The 18722-nt window shown below is 41.9% G+C and overlaps 2 protein-coding genes across 7 annotated transcripts in view; one reads left to right on the forward strand and one right to left on the reverse strand.

The window, feature by feature from the left end:
- Window positions 1-5: 5 nt before the first annotated feature.
- On the reverse strand, window positions 6-6964 carry LOC118361745 (GRB2-associated and regulator of MAPK protein 1-like). Of its 3 annotated transcripts, none has more exons than XM_035741926.2 (6): window positions 6551-6964; window positions 5405-5545; window positions 4416-4546; window positions 3057-4229; window positions 2631-2791; window positions 6-2294 (listed from the first exon to the last, which is right to left on the reverse strand). In XM_035741926.2, exons 1-6 carry the CDS (start codon window positions 6669-6671, stop codon window positions 1439-1441), a joined length of 2583 nt encoding a protein of 860 aa, XP_035597819.1. In that variant the 5' UTR covers window positions 6672-6964; the 3' UTR covers window positions 6-1438. The 3 variants fall into 3 exon arrangements, with proteins under 3 accessions (XP_035597819.1, XP_035597818.1, XP_035597820.1); XM_035741925.2 differs by having other exon boundaries at window positions 6-2297; window positions 6551-6963; XM_035741927.1 differs by lacking the exons at window positions 5405-5545; window positions 6551-6964 and having other exon boundaries at window positions 6-2297; window positions 3057-4267.
- A 7494-nt stretch (window positions 6965-14458) lies between these two features.
- LOC118361747 (neutrophil cytosol factor 2-like) overlaps window positions 14459-18722 on the forward strand; it is a 35188-nt gene continuing 30924 nt past the window's right edge. Inside the window, exons 1-14 of one of the 4 annotated variants that reach the window (XM_035741929.2) lie at window positions 14459-14698; window positions 14933-15015; window positions 15394-15502; window positions 15737-15871; window positions 16140-16247; window positions 16488-16547; window positions 16678-16721; window positions 17155-17296; window positions 17452-17517; window positions 17708-17780; window positions 17897-17940; window positions 18074-18234; window positions 18326-18437; window positions 18596-18713. In XM_035741929.2, the coding sequence (XP_035597822.1) occupies window positions 14525-14698; window positions 14933-15015; window positions 15394-15502; window positions 15737-15871; window positions 16140-16247; window positions 16488-16547; window positions 16678-16721; window positions 17155-17296; window positions 17452-17517; window positions 17708-17780; window positions 17897-17940; window positions 18074-18234; window positions 18326-18437; window positions 18596-18713 (1429 nt within the window). In that variant the 5' untranslated portion in view covers window positions 14459-14524. Of the gene's footprint in view, window positions 14699-14932; window positions 15016-15393; window positions 15503-15736; window positions 15872-16139; window positions 16248-16487; window positions 16548-16677; window positions 16722-17154; window positions 17297-17451; window positions 17518-17707; window positions 17781-17893; window positions 17941-18073; window positions 18235-18325; window positions 18438-18595; window positions 18714-18722 lie in introns of all 4 variants that reach the window. The other 3 variants (XM_035741928.2, XM_035741932.2, XM_035741930.2) reach the window with 3 other exon arrangements.

Here is an 18722-nt window from a genome sequence, read left to right on the forward strand (position 1 = left end):
AAAGATAAGACGTGTCCATGTTTATTGATCATAGACAACCATAGAAAGAGTTAGGTCAAAACATAATGGGGGTTCATAAGTACGTTTTCCCATGACAGTTTGTAGATGCATTTTCCAGTTCATGGTCCTGTGCTACTGATCATTTACTGTCATAACAGTACAGTAATTTGACACAAACACTGGAAAAATGACAAGGTGTATTCAGTAAGGTGAAATGTTGCAGATAGCTATAGTCGTACCATGATTTCATGTTTCTATACATGAATCATAACTGTGCTATACAAAGCATGTATCTGAACGTTTTGTTACGCTTCACCACCTTGAACCCCAGCTAAATGTAGTATCGTTAATGGTCTATGGTGGGTTCAGGCAGATTAGTCTGAAGTCAGAGAATCTGTACAATAAGGGAAGATATTGTTATCCCAGATTATATCAAATTAATCCATGGCTAGTAGTTATTAAATACTCTTTAAAACCCATGTAACATATTGGGGCGGCAGCGTAGCCTAGTGGTTAGAGCGTTGGACTAGAGTTCAAACCCCCGAGCTGTCGTTCTGCCCCTGAACAGGCAGTTAACCCACTGTTCCCAGGCCGTCATTGAAAATAAGAATATGTTCTTAACTGACTTGCCTGGTTAAATAAAGGTAACATTTAAAAAAAAAAAAAAATTAAATCCTTAGTTTAAATAGCAAGTTCTCTGTTTAATTTGTCAAACCATTGTCCTTTAGCAACGGTACATCCTGGTAGTTGTTTCTTGAACCCCAATGCTTCCTCTAACCATTACAAGGTCAACGTTGGTTAAAAAAAATGAAATAGATTTAAGGACACTTGTCATGAGTTGATTCACAGTCTATTTGTACTGGCAACGGCGGTTTTACTCAAGTGCATTTCATTATGTGGAATATGAAGTTATTGTATTGGTGGTTATTACTTGCATATTAATTCAGCATTACAAGAAGCGCACACACACACGTATAAATTAGTTAAATGCCATCGCTTGGATCGCAAACTTTCATGAATAACCTCATTACTTCTGTTAAGGCTTTGGGTTAAAGCAAATAGTAACGGAGTTGAGGGAATGTCCCTAAAGAGGACAAACCGATATAATGATGAGTTAACAACAAACACATCCCTGTTACATAGACAACTGTAATGATTACCAGGGTTGGACTTCGGAGAGCTGGATTGACAAGTTAGGCAGCCACCTTCGACTGCCCTTGGTTTTCTGGTTTAACAAGAAAGCTTAACGTTGAGTGTGGGTCATTGAGGGTATATAGTCATTCATATACTATGCCCAATTCATGTGTTATCCTTCTCAAAGAACTTGAATGTGCAGAGTTGTTTCATCTGGCCAACTTCTGCTATATGAAATAACCCCCAGAATCATTTCTGGATGTGCATAGCATTTGAGTACAAAACATTTTGTTAAAGGGTTTGGCTATATTTTAGGCCTCCAACCTTTAATAAACTGCATGAGTTTCTTCACTTGGAGTTTGCTTAACTTGAAGTCCTCCGTCAGAATCTCCTCCGTAAGCTGCAGAAGTAGATTCCCATCGATTTTCTCTGTCACAAACGAAGACACAATGTCACCGGAAATGCCGATGAACCGTAACGATTTGGACACCTCTTCGATGGAAAGTCCAGAGAGGTTGGTGGGTGGTTGCCATTGTCCTCCGGGGGCTGGCAGGGAGGGGGAGGACAGTGGCGATAGGGGGGGATAGGAGATGGAGAATATTTCTGTCGTTGTGACCTGGTCGTGTTGTTGGCTGACCAGGCACTTTAGAGTGTCCTGTGCCGTATCTTCGACAGAATCTTTACATGTCTCGTTTGATTTGGGCGTCCTCGGTGGCAAGATGGGGGACGATAGGCTTTGTTTAGTGTTACATTCGTCTATCATATTGTCTCTGTACATTTCCAGGGTGTAGCTCAACGACTTGGTGCAAAACTGATTAGTGTATGAGGCTTTGTGGGATTTCAAGGGGATGGCGCTACCGCCCTTCTGCTCTTTTCTATCAAAGTCCAAAAGGCATGGCGACTTGGGGGTGCCAGAGGGTCTTTTTCTAGGATAGCTGTAGTAACTTCGACAGGGGATGGGCAGGAACTCCTCCATGCTTTGAGAATCCCCTCCACAGAAGTCGTTGGGCCACGATAGTCTAGAAGGGCAGGAGAGTACACCGTCGAGAGGTGGGCTCACGTGGGATGCTGTCAGGCACTCCTTGTTGCCCTTGACCCGGTTACAGGGGTAACATACGTGGTTCTGCTCGTCTGCCTCGGTCACTTCATTCTCTCCTCCACTGCTGCGAGCAAAACAAAAATACCAAAGTTAGTAAAAGAACTAGGTACAAGTTGAGTCTAAACACTGCTAAAATATTCTGAAATAATGTCACATAGGGCTAAATGTAGCCCAACACTTCAGACCATTGGGAGGGAAACTAGGGCTATTGACTAGTCAGCAATGTGTAAGGAAGTGTGTACATAAGTTGTTTTTTATGGTAATTTCAATGTATCATCTAGGATCAGAATCAAATCCATAGACCGTGCAAGACCAAATCCTAAATTGAGTGGTGTGTGTGAAACATGCATTGAAGTCAAAAGGTATGCGCAAATGAGGCTACACATTGGGATTTTACATGCTGTGTAGGCCTGAGGAATAATAGGAGAGAGTGGGGCTTGGAGAGCGCGTTTCTGTCTGCCGAGCCTTAGCTACAGCCGGCGTTGGGGTGGACATCATCTGCTTGGAACTTCGGGGGGGAATGGGAGGGGCGTTCAAATGACGGCATTCTACCTTCACCTGGAGAGGAAGGTGAAGGTAAATCAGAAAGCTCAAACCATTCCAAAACAGCCAGTGAAAACAAGCAACGAACAACTGCTAGGTAATTTGGGAGATGGTTTGTTTTTAGCTGTGAGGATGTTTACACCAGTAAAGAATATTACATTTTTACAATGTAATGTCTCAAATATATATAACATCAATATTTTCTCCAATTTGCTTGGTAGTAATACTGGAATATTAGTTGTTAAATGTAGCCATGATGATAGAATTCATGTGTACTCACAGCTTCAGACTTTGGTGGGACTGGGGGCGGAGCTAGACAGATTTCAGAGCTGACCATTGGACCCATATGACAGGAGGAGGCGGGGTATGATATGACAGCTGTGGAGGTGGCGATGGTGTTGCTGGTGCCTCTTGGATCCTCGCCGCCTACACTGTGCCCTCCTCTTCCCCGACTTGATCTCAAGTGGTCCAGCCACAGCTCCTCGTAGGGAACATCTGACTTGCTTATGTCCTCCAGCAGCTCAGGGAAGAGGTACTCTGTGTCAACTGAATCAGCCAGCACGCCCTCGGATGGCAGGAGCACCCAGTCGCCGCACAGCGTCATGCAGCCCTGCAGGTTGACCTCGCTGTTGCTGTGCAGGTTGTTGCCATAGACACACACCGAGAGCCGGTGGAATGACTGGGTAAGCTCGTCACGGGCGTACGTGAGAGAGCTGGGCATGTGCGAGGGGCAACCGTTGCTACTACCACCACTACTACTCTTCTTGGGGCTCCTCCCATCAACGTCATTCCAGTCGGTCCTGACATCACGCACAGCACGGGAATAGTCGTCAATGTCAAACTGCTCCTGGCAGTAGGTGAACCAGCGGTGCACCATGGTGTCCAGCCACAGCTCGTTCTGAAGCAACCCTTCAGGAATGATGAACTTGGGCATGGAGGCCATGTGGAGCGGGAAGTGGATGGGGATGATCTTGTTACTGCGCAGCACGCAGCCCACCACCACCGTCTTGGTCTGGATGTTGACCAACTTGTAGCGGTGACTCTCGCGGATCAGGTGGACGTCATGCTGGTTGCGCGGCGGGCTGCCAGGCACGCTGACGTTGACGGGCAGCCGGGTCTTCTCCACGATGTTGCGGATGGTGTGCTCCCCCTCCTGCATCTGAAGCTCTAGGGGGCTGCAGGTGCTGAAGCGACCCTTACACTGGAAGGGCAGGCTGACACTCTCGTTGGTCCGGTGGTTCATGCAGATGAGGCAGGGCATCTTGCCACGGCTCGCGATCTTGCTGATGGAGTTGAGCTTGCCGATTTTCTTGAAGATGGTGTTGAAGCGAGACTTCTCCTTGGACGCCTTGGCGTACAGGATCTCTGCCTGGCCCATGAGGGTGAGCTCATCACCGGTGCTTAGTGTGATGTTGTACACCTCCGTGTCCTCGTTGCATTCGCCCGAAGCCATCTGTGAGACGAGGACGTGTTGGATTGTAGTCTCATAGCCTAAAGATCACATAACTATAACCCCTAAAAACACTCCAATTGACCTCCTTATGACAATGTCACATCTGTAGATTTTGGAAATGTACATAACGTAAAAGTCAAAGGCTAAAATCAACTTATAATTAACTATCAACCAATAGCAACTGACCTTCACATTGAACGTAATTTCCTCCATGACATACACCCGTTCGGGAAATGCTTTGGCTACCTCCTCCACACTGTTGAAGTACTGCACCGGCTCCTTGACATCTCTGTCCTGCTCCAACAGCTTAAACTGACCTACAGGAAGGGGTGGACAGAATCAGACAGGATAGCCTGGCTGCATGTTACCTTTGTTTATGTTACTGGATAGGATAGGCCCTTTTAGTTTAGTCTGTGCTTCAAAAGGAAATCTCTCTGAAATATTTCAGTGAACACACAACAAAGACCCTTTGGGAACATTGCTATCTGAATAACCCTGGTTCCCAGCAGTAGCCTCAGCCTGCACCAGGCCAAGCTTTCATTGCAACCTCAATGTTCCAGTTATGTACAGTGTTTCCGTGAATCAGTTTTACAGTCTGGCTAAGTACACTTCCCATATGCTGTGAGGCGAGAGCATTGATCATATGTCAGTCTGAGGTCCCATCGGACAGATCAGTTGGATTGGCGCAGGCGCAGCAGAGAGTCAGTGATGTGAAAAGGGTACCGTCTGTGTAATCATTGATTCAAACCTGGGAGGCTTTTAAGATTAGTGAAATGGGACTGTGCCTGTTCTAAACCCTGAGCAAACAGTACAATGTGCATGTTGCATATTTGATTCTAGCACAGGATTTAAAATGTACTGGTTGTACAAATCAATGTATTTTTCCTTGATTAACTTCAATGGCTTTAGAAAGGCATTGAAAAGCTTGTTAACAATAAAATAAGCTTTTAGCAAAGATGTGTCTAATCAGTCCATGTGAAGTGTGATGTAAAATAGGTTGCTTAAATGATATGCTAGACTGTGGCAAGGGAGAGTCATAGTGAATGTTGTAAAGGTTGAGTGGGTTTAGTTTACTGATTAATATTACTCGAAGGCATTCACATACATCTGAATAAACATTGCCACGTGAACCACTGACAAAGTAGATTTAAAAACGGAACAGTGATTTGACTAACCTTCATAATGTACCGGGATCTCTATTTTGGGCCCAATGACATAATGGCCTTCCTCCAGACTGTGTGCAGTGATTGTAGTCCATTGACGACAGGAATGAATCAAGAGGTAGTCATTGTCTCGTAAGACGTCCACCAACTCACCTGGAGAAGAGAGACACTTTCATTCAAATTACACAAGTGGCAAACGTCAGTCATTAAAAAAACGAGGCACAATTTCACAGATTGATTTGAATACAGTCATATCAATCATTTAAATGTATAACTAGTTATCAGTCCCTCGTGAATGGTATATTTTACATTATTAACGTTAGCGTATCACCTCGTTGAATGTAGACTAAGCATTAATCTAGACTTATAACTGTAGGCTAAAATGAAAATAATAGTTTTAAATGGCTATGTAGCTAACGCTTTAAATAGAACTGTAGATATGGCTATCATCATGGCCTAAACCAAATGACATTTGCTCTATTGTTTAGCTACGTTTTTGTTGGTAGCCCACTCGGACTGCATTTCACAGTATATTTTCTGTATGCATACATGCATTATACCAAGCAAACTAAGGAGGGCATGCGACAGAAAAAAAACTATTGCAATGCATTCCTCTTTCAATTACAAATATAGCGTTATGTTTTTATTTAACTAGGAAAGTCAGTTAATAACAAATTATTATTTACAATGATGGCCTACCCCGGCTAAACCCTAACGAAACTGGGCCAATTGTACGCTGCCCTATGGGACTCCCAATCACGGCCGGTTGTGATACAGCCTGGAATCGAACCAGGGTCAGTATGACGCCTCTAGCACTGAGATGCAGTGCCGGGAACTTAACAATCAAGCAATGAATCTAGCTAGCTACAAGCGTTTATACATTTCTATCTTTTCAAATGTTACTAAAAAGCTAGGTAAGCTTTTGCAACTTTGTTGACTAACGTTAGCTACGTTGTCAACAATGACAGAGTAGATAACTGTTAGTTCAATTGGCTAGCAACCATTAACTAGCTAACATTAGATGGCTATGCATCTTAGCTAGCTAACCTAGATAGTTAGGTATGAGGCTATAGCTAACTTAATTGGCTTATTGCCATTTTAAGCAGCGTATTAACTCGTTAACCCTTACTAAAAACAAATTGCTCAAAATGTACCTACCACTGTCCAACTTCACAATTTGGGGCAATCTATAAACACTGACAAGTCGATCTAAGGGTAAAGACGTCGTGCTCCATGATACATCTTTCAAATTGTTGTACAGCATTGATCCAAGGTCCATGTTAGCTTGTAAACAGACGACATGCGTAGCATGAACGCACCACTTCCCGGCGTTGCTGCTAGCTTTGCATTGTTTTCAGTCATGTAACCTACACCTTTCTTTTGGTTCGGTTTAGTTTATTTTGAGGTTAGCTAGCTATTTTTTTTCATGAATTGTCGCACAGCCATGTTAGCTCCGTAATAGCTAGTATGCTAGTTGCACCTAAATTGACAGGAAATGCTGTGTATTGAAACCATAGATATCTGCACATGCCAGACGCCTACTTCTCAAACTATTCCCTTGTCTGGGTCGTCACTAGTTACCACAGCCATAAACCCCGCCTATTTCTAAAATGTTACACTACTAACCTTATGCCTAACCCTAACCTTAAAGACAAAAAAGCACATTTTTGTTTCCATTCGTTTGTACGATATAGCCGGTTTTTACTATGGCCTGCCAGTCAGATGTTGAATTCACCGCAAGGCCAAGCTTGAGATTCAACACAAACTGGGGAATCCAAGGGAGAATATCATGAGTTAATTCAGGTCTTTATTTTACTTTGTGTCCTACTCGAACAACTATCAGGCTGACAAATATGTTACGCATATAAAATATATAAACGCATATATTGTGCTTTAAATGTTATGCATATTATTTATCCACACGAGAAATAAACTAGTTAAATGACTTAAAAGTGGGAGCTGAAGAAGATCGGTGCCTGCAAGGTGGGAGATCAAAACAGCCAATATCCTTCTTGAGTCCACTTTCAACCGTATATGCCTAGGCTACTCCAGCACCATTCATGCATACATTTGTAATGCTATACTTGTAGGTGAGTGTGACCTGTTGGTCAATGTTATTAAACCATGCTTGTTTTTTTTAGAGAAGGTCACACAGACTCTGTCGTTTTCCACAGTCCTTCTGTATCTAGAGATACAGTACTTTATATCTATCAAGCTATGAGCATATAGGTGGCGTACTTGATTTTGTGGATAGCCTTTCTCTTGGTCCAAGTCAGAGATAAGTCTTAACAAAGCCAGCTGTTGCCTCTTTGAAAGGAACACGAACAGCGTTTTCTCAGATCAATACTCTCTGTCACGTAAATAGATCAAGAAGACTACATATGGAACCCCGTTTGGGTCTTAAAGTACGTGGTCAAAACGCGACATGTTTTATGCTACGTGTGTAAAGTAAACAGGTGCAGGCGCTAAATTAACGCCAAAACTAAACAAATAAGCGCGTGCAAATGTGCTTGCAGGCTATTCAACAAGTGCTAAATAAAGCAGCAGAGAAGACCTGATTCATCAATTAATGTAGGTGATTCTTACCTGGTTGGCATGCATGCACAACACAAGGTATGCTTCTACACTCGTATGTGTACCATACGGTTAAACACTGACCTACAACAGCACCGACTGTCTTAATTTCAGTGTGCGTGAGATATTGCTCTGTGTATGATGAAGTGCAGTGCAAGTTACTTGACTTTTATGAAGACAGTGATGAAACTGCAAATGGCATTACATCAAACTGATGAACTGGATATTAGACACATCACAGCCTATGCAGTAGATAATGCCAATGTCAACTTTGAAAAACACCACTCCGTTTACCAGTTATTGAGCAGTGCCAACAATCGTATTCTGTAAGCTAATTGCCCAGCTCACATAGCTCGTTAATACCGAGGTAAAGACAGTTTCAAGTTGGATATTAGCGCTTTCAAAACATTTGAGCCACAGACTCCAAATAGGTGTCATGATGTTGGAAAAATTGCACAGGTCTTATTTTCACGATTTGGACGTTAATTCGCTTTCCAACGCAAATAAACGTGGAAATGTGAGCAGCATCACGTTTAATTAGTTAGGGAGGGTAAACAAAGTACAAACTTTTTTTTTTACATTTGAATTTCAATAGCTCCTTGGTCATGTCAATTACACACCTAAGAAGCTTGCAGTGGATATACACCCATATTGCATAACCTCTAGTCCTGTTTCTTCTATATTGTTGTACATTAATAATAGTTTGACAATTAGGGTTTCAGTCCAGTGTTTACCCTTTTTCTTTAATATTTATCTATAATAATTGGTAGTTCTATGTACTTCCCTGTTTTTTTTTGCCACAGTATTTAACAGTACACAATAGTAGAGAGACAGATAATATCTCCTTTCATCGTTAATATCAACAATAAAGGGCAAAGTACGAGAGTTATGTTATGAATTGTCCAAAGCAGGGATGGAGAGTGAGCTAGTAAGGTAGGCTGCAGTGGGTTTACTGGCCAATACATATACTGAACATGTAACCACAGTAATGATGGCCAGTAAATCAATGAATAGAAATTTAATATTGACAAATTAAACACATTTTAGACCTTGAATCTTTTCCAACATGTCAACAGACACTTTACTGCAAGTAATTACGAAACATTTCAGTGTTAACTTTCTCTTTATCCCTGGTTGGTGTACATTTCAGAGCCTCTTCAGTGTGGATGGGGTATAAGCATACATTTTCTACATCAAAGACAGCACTTCCAGTTTCTGTTCTTTACTCTGTATAACTCTTTCATCTTCATTCCTAGGCACAGCACATGGAACCACCATTGGCATGCAAAACATTCAATCTAAAACAAAGCATAAGACCCTATAAATAATATCAAAGCAGTATGACAAATTAGCCATCCATTGTGTTAAATCATAAATTGTCATGCCGTCACTTTTGTAAAAAGATTATAAACATGCCGGTATCGGCATTGAAAAATCATAATCAGTCACCCTCCAATACACACAGCCTAAATTATAGGCACTGAACCATTTACAGGCAATAATAAAAGTAGCATCTCATCCTTCTAGACCTATCGGCTGCCTTCGATACTGTGAACCATCAGATCCTCCTCTCCACCCTCTCCGAGTTGGGCATCTCCGGCGCGGCCCACGCTTGGATTGCGTCCTACCTGACAGGTCGCTCCTACCAGGTGGCGTGGCGAGAATCTGTCTCCTCACCACGCGCTCTCACCACTGGTGTCCCCCAGGGCTCTGTTCTAGGCCCTCTCCTATTCTCGCTATACACCAAGTCACTTGGCTCTGTCATAACCTCACATGGTCTCTCCTATCATTGCTATGCAGACGACACACAATTAATCTTCTCCTTTCCACCTTCTGATGACCAGGTGGCGAATCGCATCTCTGCATGTCTGGCAGACATATCAGTGTGGATGACGGATCACCACCTCAAGCTGAACCTCGGCAAGACGGAGCTGCTCTTCCTCCCGGGGAAGGACTGCCCGTTCCATGATCTCGCCATCACAACTCCATTGTGTCCTCCTCCCAGAGCGCTAAGAACCTTGGCGTGATCCTGGACAACACCCTGTCGTTCTCAACTAACATCAAGGCGGTGGCCCGTTCCTGTAGGTTCATGCTCTACAACATCCGTAGAGTACGACCCTGCCTCACACAGGAAGCGGCGCAGGTCCTAGTCCAGGCACTTGTCATCTCCCGTCTGGATTACTGCAACTCGCTGTTGGCTGGGCTCCCTGCCTGTGCCATTATACCCCTACCACTCATCCAGAACGCCGCAGCCCGTCTGGTGTTCAACCTTCCCAAGTTCTCTGACGTCACCCCGCTCCTCCGCTCTCTCCACTGGCTTCCAGTTGAAGCTCGCATCCGCTACAAGACCATGGTGCTTGCCTACGGAGCTGTGAGGGGAACGGCACCTCGGTACCTCCAGGCTCTGATCAGGCCCTACACCCAAACAAGGGCACTGCGTTCATCCACCTCTGGCCTGCTCACCTCCCTACCACTGAGGAAGTACAGTTCCCGCTCAGCCCAGTCAAAACTGTTCGCTGCTCTGACCCCCCAATGGTGGAACAAACTCCCTCACGACGCCAGGACAGCGGAGTCAATCACCACCTTCCGGAGACACCTGAAACCCCACCTCTTTAAGGAATACCTAGGATAGGATAAAGTAATCCTTCTCACCCCCCCTTAAAAGATTTAGATGCACTATTGTAAAGTGGCTGTTCCACTGGATGTCATAAGGTGAATGCACCAATTTGTAAGTCGCTCTGGATAAGAGCGTCTGCTAAATGACTTAAATGTAAATGTAGCATATAGGATCCAACCCTATCAGAGTGAATAAATGTAGTTTATTTAAATATTGACAGTTTTTCATCAGTACGTCCTTAAAGAAAGTCATATCACAGACGCCCACCAAATCTGACAATCGAGAATGAATTGTAAGCACCAAAGTGTGTTAAGTCAGTAGGTCGCATATGACCAAGGAGCTGTTGAAATTCAAAAATGTTAATACATTTAAAATAGTGCGAGATGTAAATAAAAAAATAAAAAAGTGTGCAATGTGTGTCTATGCCATCGGGTTAGCGACAACCACTTTTGAACGTTGTAGGAGTAATGGTTAAAGAGCTATTGAAATTAGATTTGTCCCTCACTGCTGTTGGTGGACGTAAGGAAAACTACAGGTGAATATCTGTCAAATATCCAACCTGAAACTGTCTTTACCTCAGTGCTCATAATGCCTGCGATCAGCTGTCATTGGATATTGAGACAGTTGTTTTAAAGATCTACAGCCATGTCTGCTTCCCGAAGAAAGGAACTGCGAGTATTTTTTTAAACTTTGAGTGGCGTGAAATTCTGCAACATTCTCTCTTCATCCAGCTGTCGATCATCTCCTGCAAAGCTGGCCAGCTCTTACTTCATTCTTCAGGTCCCTTGGGGAGACCTGTCCTGTGGCACTGAAGAGTATTTTTGAGTATGAAGATAAAACGGAAGCTGCTGAGATATGTGCTTTTTCCACAACGTTGGCTGTGTTTTTGACCAACTCGTAAGAAAACTGAAGGAAACAACGCTCCGCATCAGATGTTTACGAGGAAGTCCAAAAGTTCACAATGAAGATGCTTCAGCGGAAACAGGACAGCTTTTTTTGGATACCAGACCGAGCAGCTGATGAACAAACAATTGTCATCACAAAGGTCCAAGCAGCAACATGATTTGAAGTTCTATGACACTGTCATTACATACATTGACAAGTGGTTTGATTTCTTACCAGATAATGTAATGGTGAAACAGACCGGCTTCTATGAGTATCTCACCTTCACTGACCTGGAGCAGGTGGTGGTTGCCCCAAAATGAAGAGGTTTTTTTTGTGCTAGCCGGGAGGAAATACAGACAGGATACCACAAAATCCACCAGTGAGAAGTGGGTGGCAGTTTTTCAAAACCTAGGGAAAGCCAACTTGATCAACATGTTCAGGATTGTCTCATTTGTCCTCAGTGTGCCAGGGTCAAATGCCTTTGTAGAGAGGCTTTTCTCTGATGACCACTAAATGGTCAGACTCAAACAGATGCAGCACAGAAGCTCTGTGACAGAGCTGATCAAAAATGAACTCTAGATATCTGTGACCTGTGACTTGTCATGTAAGGACTTCTCTCTGGCTATGCAAAAGGACTGCTTGAATCAGTCGAGCAGCAAAAAATATCCATGGAAAAATGAGATTTGGTGAGTGACTCATGCCCCTCTTTTCCTCTTTTGAAATTGTTTATTTTTTGCTGTAAAGGTCAAAATTGTGATTTCTTTGTTCATTTATTTTGAGGTTTATTCACAAGTTTACATAATGATACAGTTTTAGTAAAGCTATAGACTAAATGGAATATAAAAAATGTTTTGCCTTCCCAATTGAATATACACTGTCACACAACAGGCAGGTTAGCCTAGTGGTTAGAGAGTTGGACTAGAGTTGGACTAGTAACCGAAAGGTTGCAAGTTCAAATCCCTGAGCTGACAAGGTACAAATCTGTCATTGAAAATAAGAATTTGTTCTTAACTGACTTGCCTAGTTAAATTGTATTTTTTAAATACCCACACCGCCATGGAATGGCACACCACCTTTTGTCCCTTATTTGGTAGTGAGAAAGTTGACAACCCTTCGTACCCCACCCCCCCCGAAAAAAATAAGCTGAAATATTTGCTAATAAAGAAATTAGCCAAACCCAGGATAGATTTGTTTAGGGCCCACAGGAGTTTTACATGGACATCAAACTTAAGAGCTGCCAACTCTCACGCATTGGCCGTGAGACACACGCATGGTCCAAGCACACCAAGACAGTTGTGAAGAGAGCACGACAAAAGGTTTTACAGTTGCATCACTGCCTGGTTTGGCAACTGCCCGGCCTCTGACCGCAAGGCACTACAGAGCGTAGTGCGTACTGCCCAGTACATCACTGGGGTCAAGCTTCCTGCCATCCAGATCCTCTATACCAGGCAGTGTCAGAGGAAGGCCCTAAAAATTGTCAGACTCCAGCCACCCTAGTCATAGACTGGTACTGCTTGCCATGCGCCAAGTCTAGGTCAAAGAGGCTTCAAATCAGCTTCTACCCCCAAGCAATAAGACTCTTGAACAGCTAATCAAGTAGATTTTTTAAAAACTGCATTGTTGGTTAAGGGCTTGTAAGTAAGCATTTCACTGTAAGGCTGTATTCGGCGCACCTGTTGTTTTCGGCGCATGTGGCAAATACAATTTGATTTGACCCTATTCTCACGCTCACACCCCTTACGTCGTATATCTCACGCATTGAAAAGTACTGCTTTTATTTTTTATTTTATCCATTGTGTAGTGCGTTAACTTTTCAACCTTGCTTCAAATAGTTTTGAAATCGGAAACTGCAATTTAACAGCAAGCGGAACCTCTTGCCACAGGACTGTGAACAGCGGCACATTGAAGGATATGATTGGTTATGTAAGGAACCAAGGGGATTGGATGTGCATTTTTAAACGTTCTCCGTTTGAGTTTATACAGAAACAATGCTCTAAAACAAGATTTGGTGATTGAGAAATGTATTGCAGCCTTTTAAAACAAGAACATTTTCAATAACCTAGCAGTCTGTTTAGAAAACATAGATAAAGACAAATAATTTGGTCAAACAACCCAAAAGTTTAAGTTTGATTCCTGGAGAGCAAGCAGGATTTTCTTCCAGCCCTATTTTAAAGAGTTCACCAAAGTTATAAAATACAAAATGTTTGTCTTTACCTTGAAAGCAGTATATGGACAAGGAGACTGCAATCTATGATTTGGTTACCCACTGCCACCAACCATTTAATATGAGTATTTCCTGTGCGGAGCATTCCCACTGACCTTCCCACTGACCTTCCCACTGACATTCCCACTGACCTTCCCACTGACCTTCCCACTGACCTTCCCACTGTTCCTCACATTTGCCTGTTTTCCCATCTAATTTCATTACAGTCTGAATAAAGTCTCAAACCACCTAAATAAAATGTTTAATGTTTTTTAAAAATATGAGCATACTTCAAATGTCATCCCCCAATAGTAACAAAGTCGTAGAATTTTGAGTGTTCATTTAATGTTCAAAGCATTCGAAATACAGCTGGCCTGTATTTTCCCCCCACCCTGGTCATGGGGCCTAAACCATGTAAAAATCCATAGAATTGCTGGAGATTAGCTTTAAAACAGATGCAGACCACCGTTTAGGCAAAAATTCCCGCTAAGCTTTCTTTAAAAATTGGCAACCCTGCAAATGCATGTTTATTTCAAGCACTATGTTTAGCCTCTTTATATGCACTGTTGCAGCCAACACATTTCACATTTTAACAGACAATCTTATCCAGAGTGATTTTAAAAAAAAAATGGTGTCATTTTTCATACCTGGTCCATCGTAGGAATTGAACCCTCAACCCTAGCGTACTGTTACAACACTAAATGGACTAGAGAGAAAAAAGGAACTGTGATTCTGTGTAATCATTACACTTCCTTCCTACCTCTGTGGGGGAAATGTGTCAGTATAAGAAGAGTGGTTTCACTTTTCTCTCGTCATATCACTGTAGCTCAGCGCCTCGACACTATTTGGAACCATGACATTTGTGAACACTCTCAAACAGTGGGATGAGGCAGTGGCCTGTTTCGAACGCGGGGATTCCGCAGCTGCCCTTGGAACGTTTCTGGTCATCCAGGAAAAGAACTCCAAAATCTTTTTCAACATTGGCTGCCTACATTTGATCAATAAGAATCTAGATGCAGCTGAAAAGGTATGGCAGTTTTAACCAAATTTCATCATTAATTAAAAGACAATTCTCTCTTTCCCTGTTTTTACCAAATCAATACATCTAAGGGTTAAAGTTACTATCACATTGTAATTCAATGTTATTTTACACTTCAAAAATGCAAGTCACAGAAAAAGGGGAAGTTTAGTTTGAGTACACAATGCTTGTGGTACCATTTGATTGGAAGGAAGTCACTGAGTTTTTCTGAATATCACACAGGCTTTGGACAGATGTATCGGAAAGGATGAACACTTGGCTGTTGCATTCTTTCAAAGGGGGTTGACATTCTACAAAAAAGAAAGGCAAGACAAATCTATCATATTAGGGATGAGTGATTAGATGCATTATAATTGCTTAAAAATAGAATTCCATTCTTTTGAATGGTGTGTTAAAGGGACATTTCACAATTGTTCATATTCATCATCAGGACCACTCCAACATCCGCATGTGAAAACAGTGAGTTTCTATGATTTTTATAGAAGATAAGTGTTTCCGATGACTTCATCTGGAAACATTTGACATCATCTGGTGTGAAGTTAAATTGTGAAATGTCTCTTAAAATTGATAATAGTTTTGTACAATTAAATGTAGCATATTTATTCTACATTATTCAGCTGTATATGTGTTTTACCTATAGCCCGATAGTAAATTACTTGGATACCTCCTCACTTTGCCTGCAGGTTTGAGGAGTCTTTTGCTGATTTCCAACATGCCTTCAAGGAGTTGAGGGGGAACCAGCTGATCGACTACAAACCTCTTGGTCTGAGATACAAATTATATGCTTGTGAGGTGAGATATGATGAAAGTCTTGCCTTTGTAACAATGATTGGATATCGAATATGTTACGTGTATTTTAGCAACCTATCAACAGCAACCTATCCCAAAAAACATCACAGTATGTATACACAGCAAAAAAGTGCATAGGTGGATGCTACAATGTAAAGCACTTTGAGACCTGGGCAGGAAGTGCTGTATAGCTGTAATTTTACATCAACAAATGTCTGAGTGGTATCACTCCCACAGGTACTGCACAACATGGCGCTGGCCCATGCTCAGCTGGGTCAGTGGGAGAAAGCCAAGGAGAACCTCCTGACTGCTCTGAATCTCAGGACTGAGGCCAAACTCAGCCACATCGACAGAGGTCTGGAGTGCATCCTGGTCAGTGGCCCTTCTCTCTCTCAAGCCTTTTTCACACTATCATGTCGACCTCAACCATACTGTGCTGGCTTAGATATGTACTTTTTTTGTATTATTATTATTATTTTTTTTAAATTTTTGCTCCAGCAGCTATAGTGGATGAGTAACCAGGCCAGGCGGCTCATCTCAGTAGTGTGAGAAGTGTTTCAACGTGTATTTATTATGCATTTTCACGGCGTCTGACTGTTCAACAAAGTTGGAGATGTAAGTCCCCTGTTAATCCTTATAGAAGCAGAAGCTGTTTGAGCCAGTTAAGGTCCCGGCGAAAGTGCTGTTCAAGCCAAACAAGAACTATGTGGCTGAACTGGAGAAGAAGGACTACCTGGGCAAGGCTAAGGTATCCTATCATCTCGCTCTAAAAACATAACATGCATATTAACCAGCCAAAATGTTGCAACTTTTTAAATGTGTTTACAACATGCATGTCTAGTACCTACTTTGTTTGAGATGTGCAATTTAAATGAGTTGTGAATAGCCTTGGGTCTTTCTTTAGGATAGCTATTTGGCAAGTTATTAGTAAGTAGGCATGTCATAAAGTATTGTTTCATGTTGAACCAGTTTTATTCTCTATCCTCAGGTAGTTTCTTCCATCGTCTTCCAGGATGAGTTCTCTGGCTTTGCTCCGTTACAGCCACAGGTGAAGTTTCATATGATTTGATGTTTTAATAGTGTCTTTAAAAACTGTCAACAATTAAAATAAGAAATTGATTGAGGAGGAATATTCAGTGTAATGTGATGTGCCATTTTTCTTTTGACGGTAAGAGTAGGTTGAAGATATTCCTACCAGACCAAAAGCGCCTGAAGTTCTGAGGTAAAGTTCATGTGATCTCAATGTTAATTGTAGGGGACACTGGGGGTGGTTTGACACTTAAAGTAACGGTCCAGTGTTTCCAGATTTCTATGAAATATGACCTATATTTACTTACAATATAAGTGAGAATTTTCCTTCCAATATCTGGTTTGGCCGTACCCCAAAAACAGAATGGTTTGGGCTTATACCAGTCATTACAAATATTAATTCACACAAGTAGACCACTGATTGGCCAGCTTAGCCAGTGTGCCAAAATGACATCATGTTCTATGAGGAAATAGCAAGCATTTTTAAAACTGTCTATTTGAGATACAAGTTTGAGGTGGGGTTTTTTTTCCTACAATTTATGCTTTGGCCACATACTAGCATAGAATGATTCAACAGCATTATTTGGGTATGAGTTAAAGTAGGATATCTCTGTCGCCCCCCGCAGGGCTCTGGAGGGAGAGCCTCACACTGTCCTCTTTGAGTTTGTCCCTGAGACAAGTGATGAGTTAGCTGTGGTGCCTGGCAACATTGTCTTTGTGCTGAACAAAGGATCTGACAACTGGGCCTCTGTCATCTTCAATGAGCGAGTATGAGTACAAACATTACACTTAAAAATGCTTTATGCATGAAAAATGTGGATCTATTGTACTCATTATGCTCAAACATACTTGGTTGATTATGAGCATCTGTATTAAACAAATGATATGTGTGCAGTGAATTAATTTAAACTTTACATTTTTAGAGGGGGCTTGTTCCTTATAATTTCCTGGAGCGTTTGGAAATAACCTTATCATCTAAGCAAGATCAGGTACATTTCTACTGTCAATATAGTGTTTATTCCTCATGACAAGATGGCATTGACTCTAACGTGTGTCAATGCTGAGCTATAACAAATTGGACATCTTTAAAGGTTGAATCCCCAAAATACTGGTAAATATAGTTTACCCCTCAATTGCTATGTTAATTGATTCCCCCATGGGTTGATTGCTTTCTTGTAGGATGGGACAGACAAGGATGACATTCCAGGGCCACCTAGACGAGAACCACCGAATAGACCTCAGAGAAATTCTGGTAAAGATATTTTATGTAAAAATGGAATGGAAGTTGTATAGTAAACATTTTAATTATTGGCAATGCAACATCACCTATTACAAATGACGTAACTTTTGGGGGTATTATTGCAGCAGCTTCTGCTACTGAAAATCAGAGCATTGGGGACACAAAAACAGAGGTATGAGAATAATTGAAAATCAAGTTCAAGACATGTTTCACAGCATGCAATATCCAAAGCAAATATCAATTGTTTATCAGTACTCTACGCTTATACATTTTAAATATCATTGTAAGTTTATTTCATTCCCTAGTCTTGCCAGAGTGAAGAGTTTAGTGACCCTTCACTCTGTGTAGTGAAAGTACACTTCACGTACACCATAGCAATCTGCATGGTGCCTGGACTTCCCTACACAACCACTCTGGAGAAAATCAGTCACAAACTGGGCCTCCCTGCCACAGCAATCACCTTGAGGTATGGCACTGTTTAAACATTGGCGTCAATTTATTTCAACAATCATTACTATTACAAAACTAAGCTCAGTGTTTTTGTGATTTTTCTCAAGCTATGCCCAAATAGATTCGGGTAAAAAAGTGATTGATGAGAACACAAGGATGGAAGATGTTTGGAGCTGTGTCCACAATGGTCGTTTAACACTGTGGTGTGATCTCAAAGAGGTAATATGGTCATGGACTGTATACAGTATTTGATGTCATAATAGTCTTTTGCTATGTGGATTTTTAATTTACAAATGTAATAGTCATCAAAACTTTGTTCTGACAGATGTCATCATGTGTGTACTAATGTCCCTTGTTTCATGTAATCTACACTACAGGGAGTGAGTGAGCAGCTACAAAGCCAGACTCACCTGATGGCGCTTCATTCTTATGAGTCTTCAACTCCAGAGGATCTTGAGTTCCATCAAGGAGATACCATCTTACTTCTCTCCAAAGGTGAGCTAC

This window comes from Oncorhynchus keta, chromosome 28, assembly GCF_023373465.1.
Source record: "Oncorhynchus keta strain PuntledgeMale-10-30-2019 chromosome 28, Oket_V2, whole genome shotgun sequence".
Classification (NCBI taxonomy): Eukaryota; Metazoa; Chordata; class Actinopteri; order Salmoniformes; family Salmonidae; genus Oncorhynchus; species Oncorhynchus keta.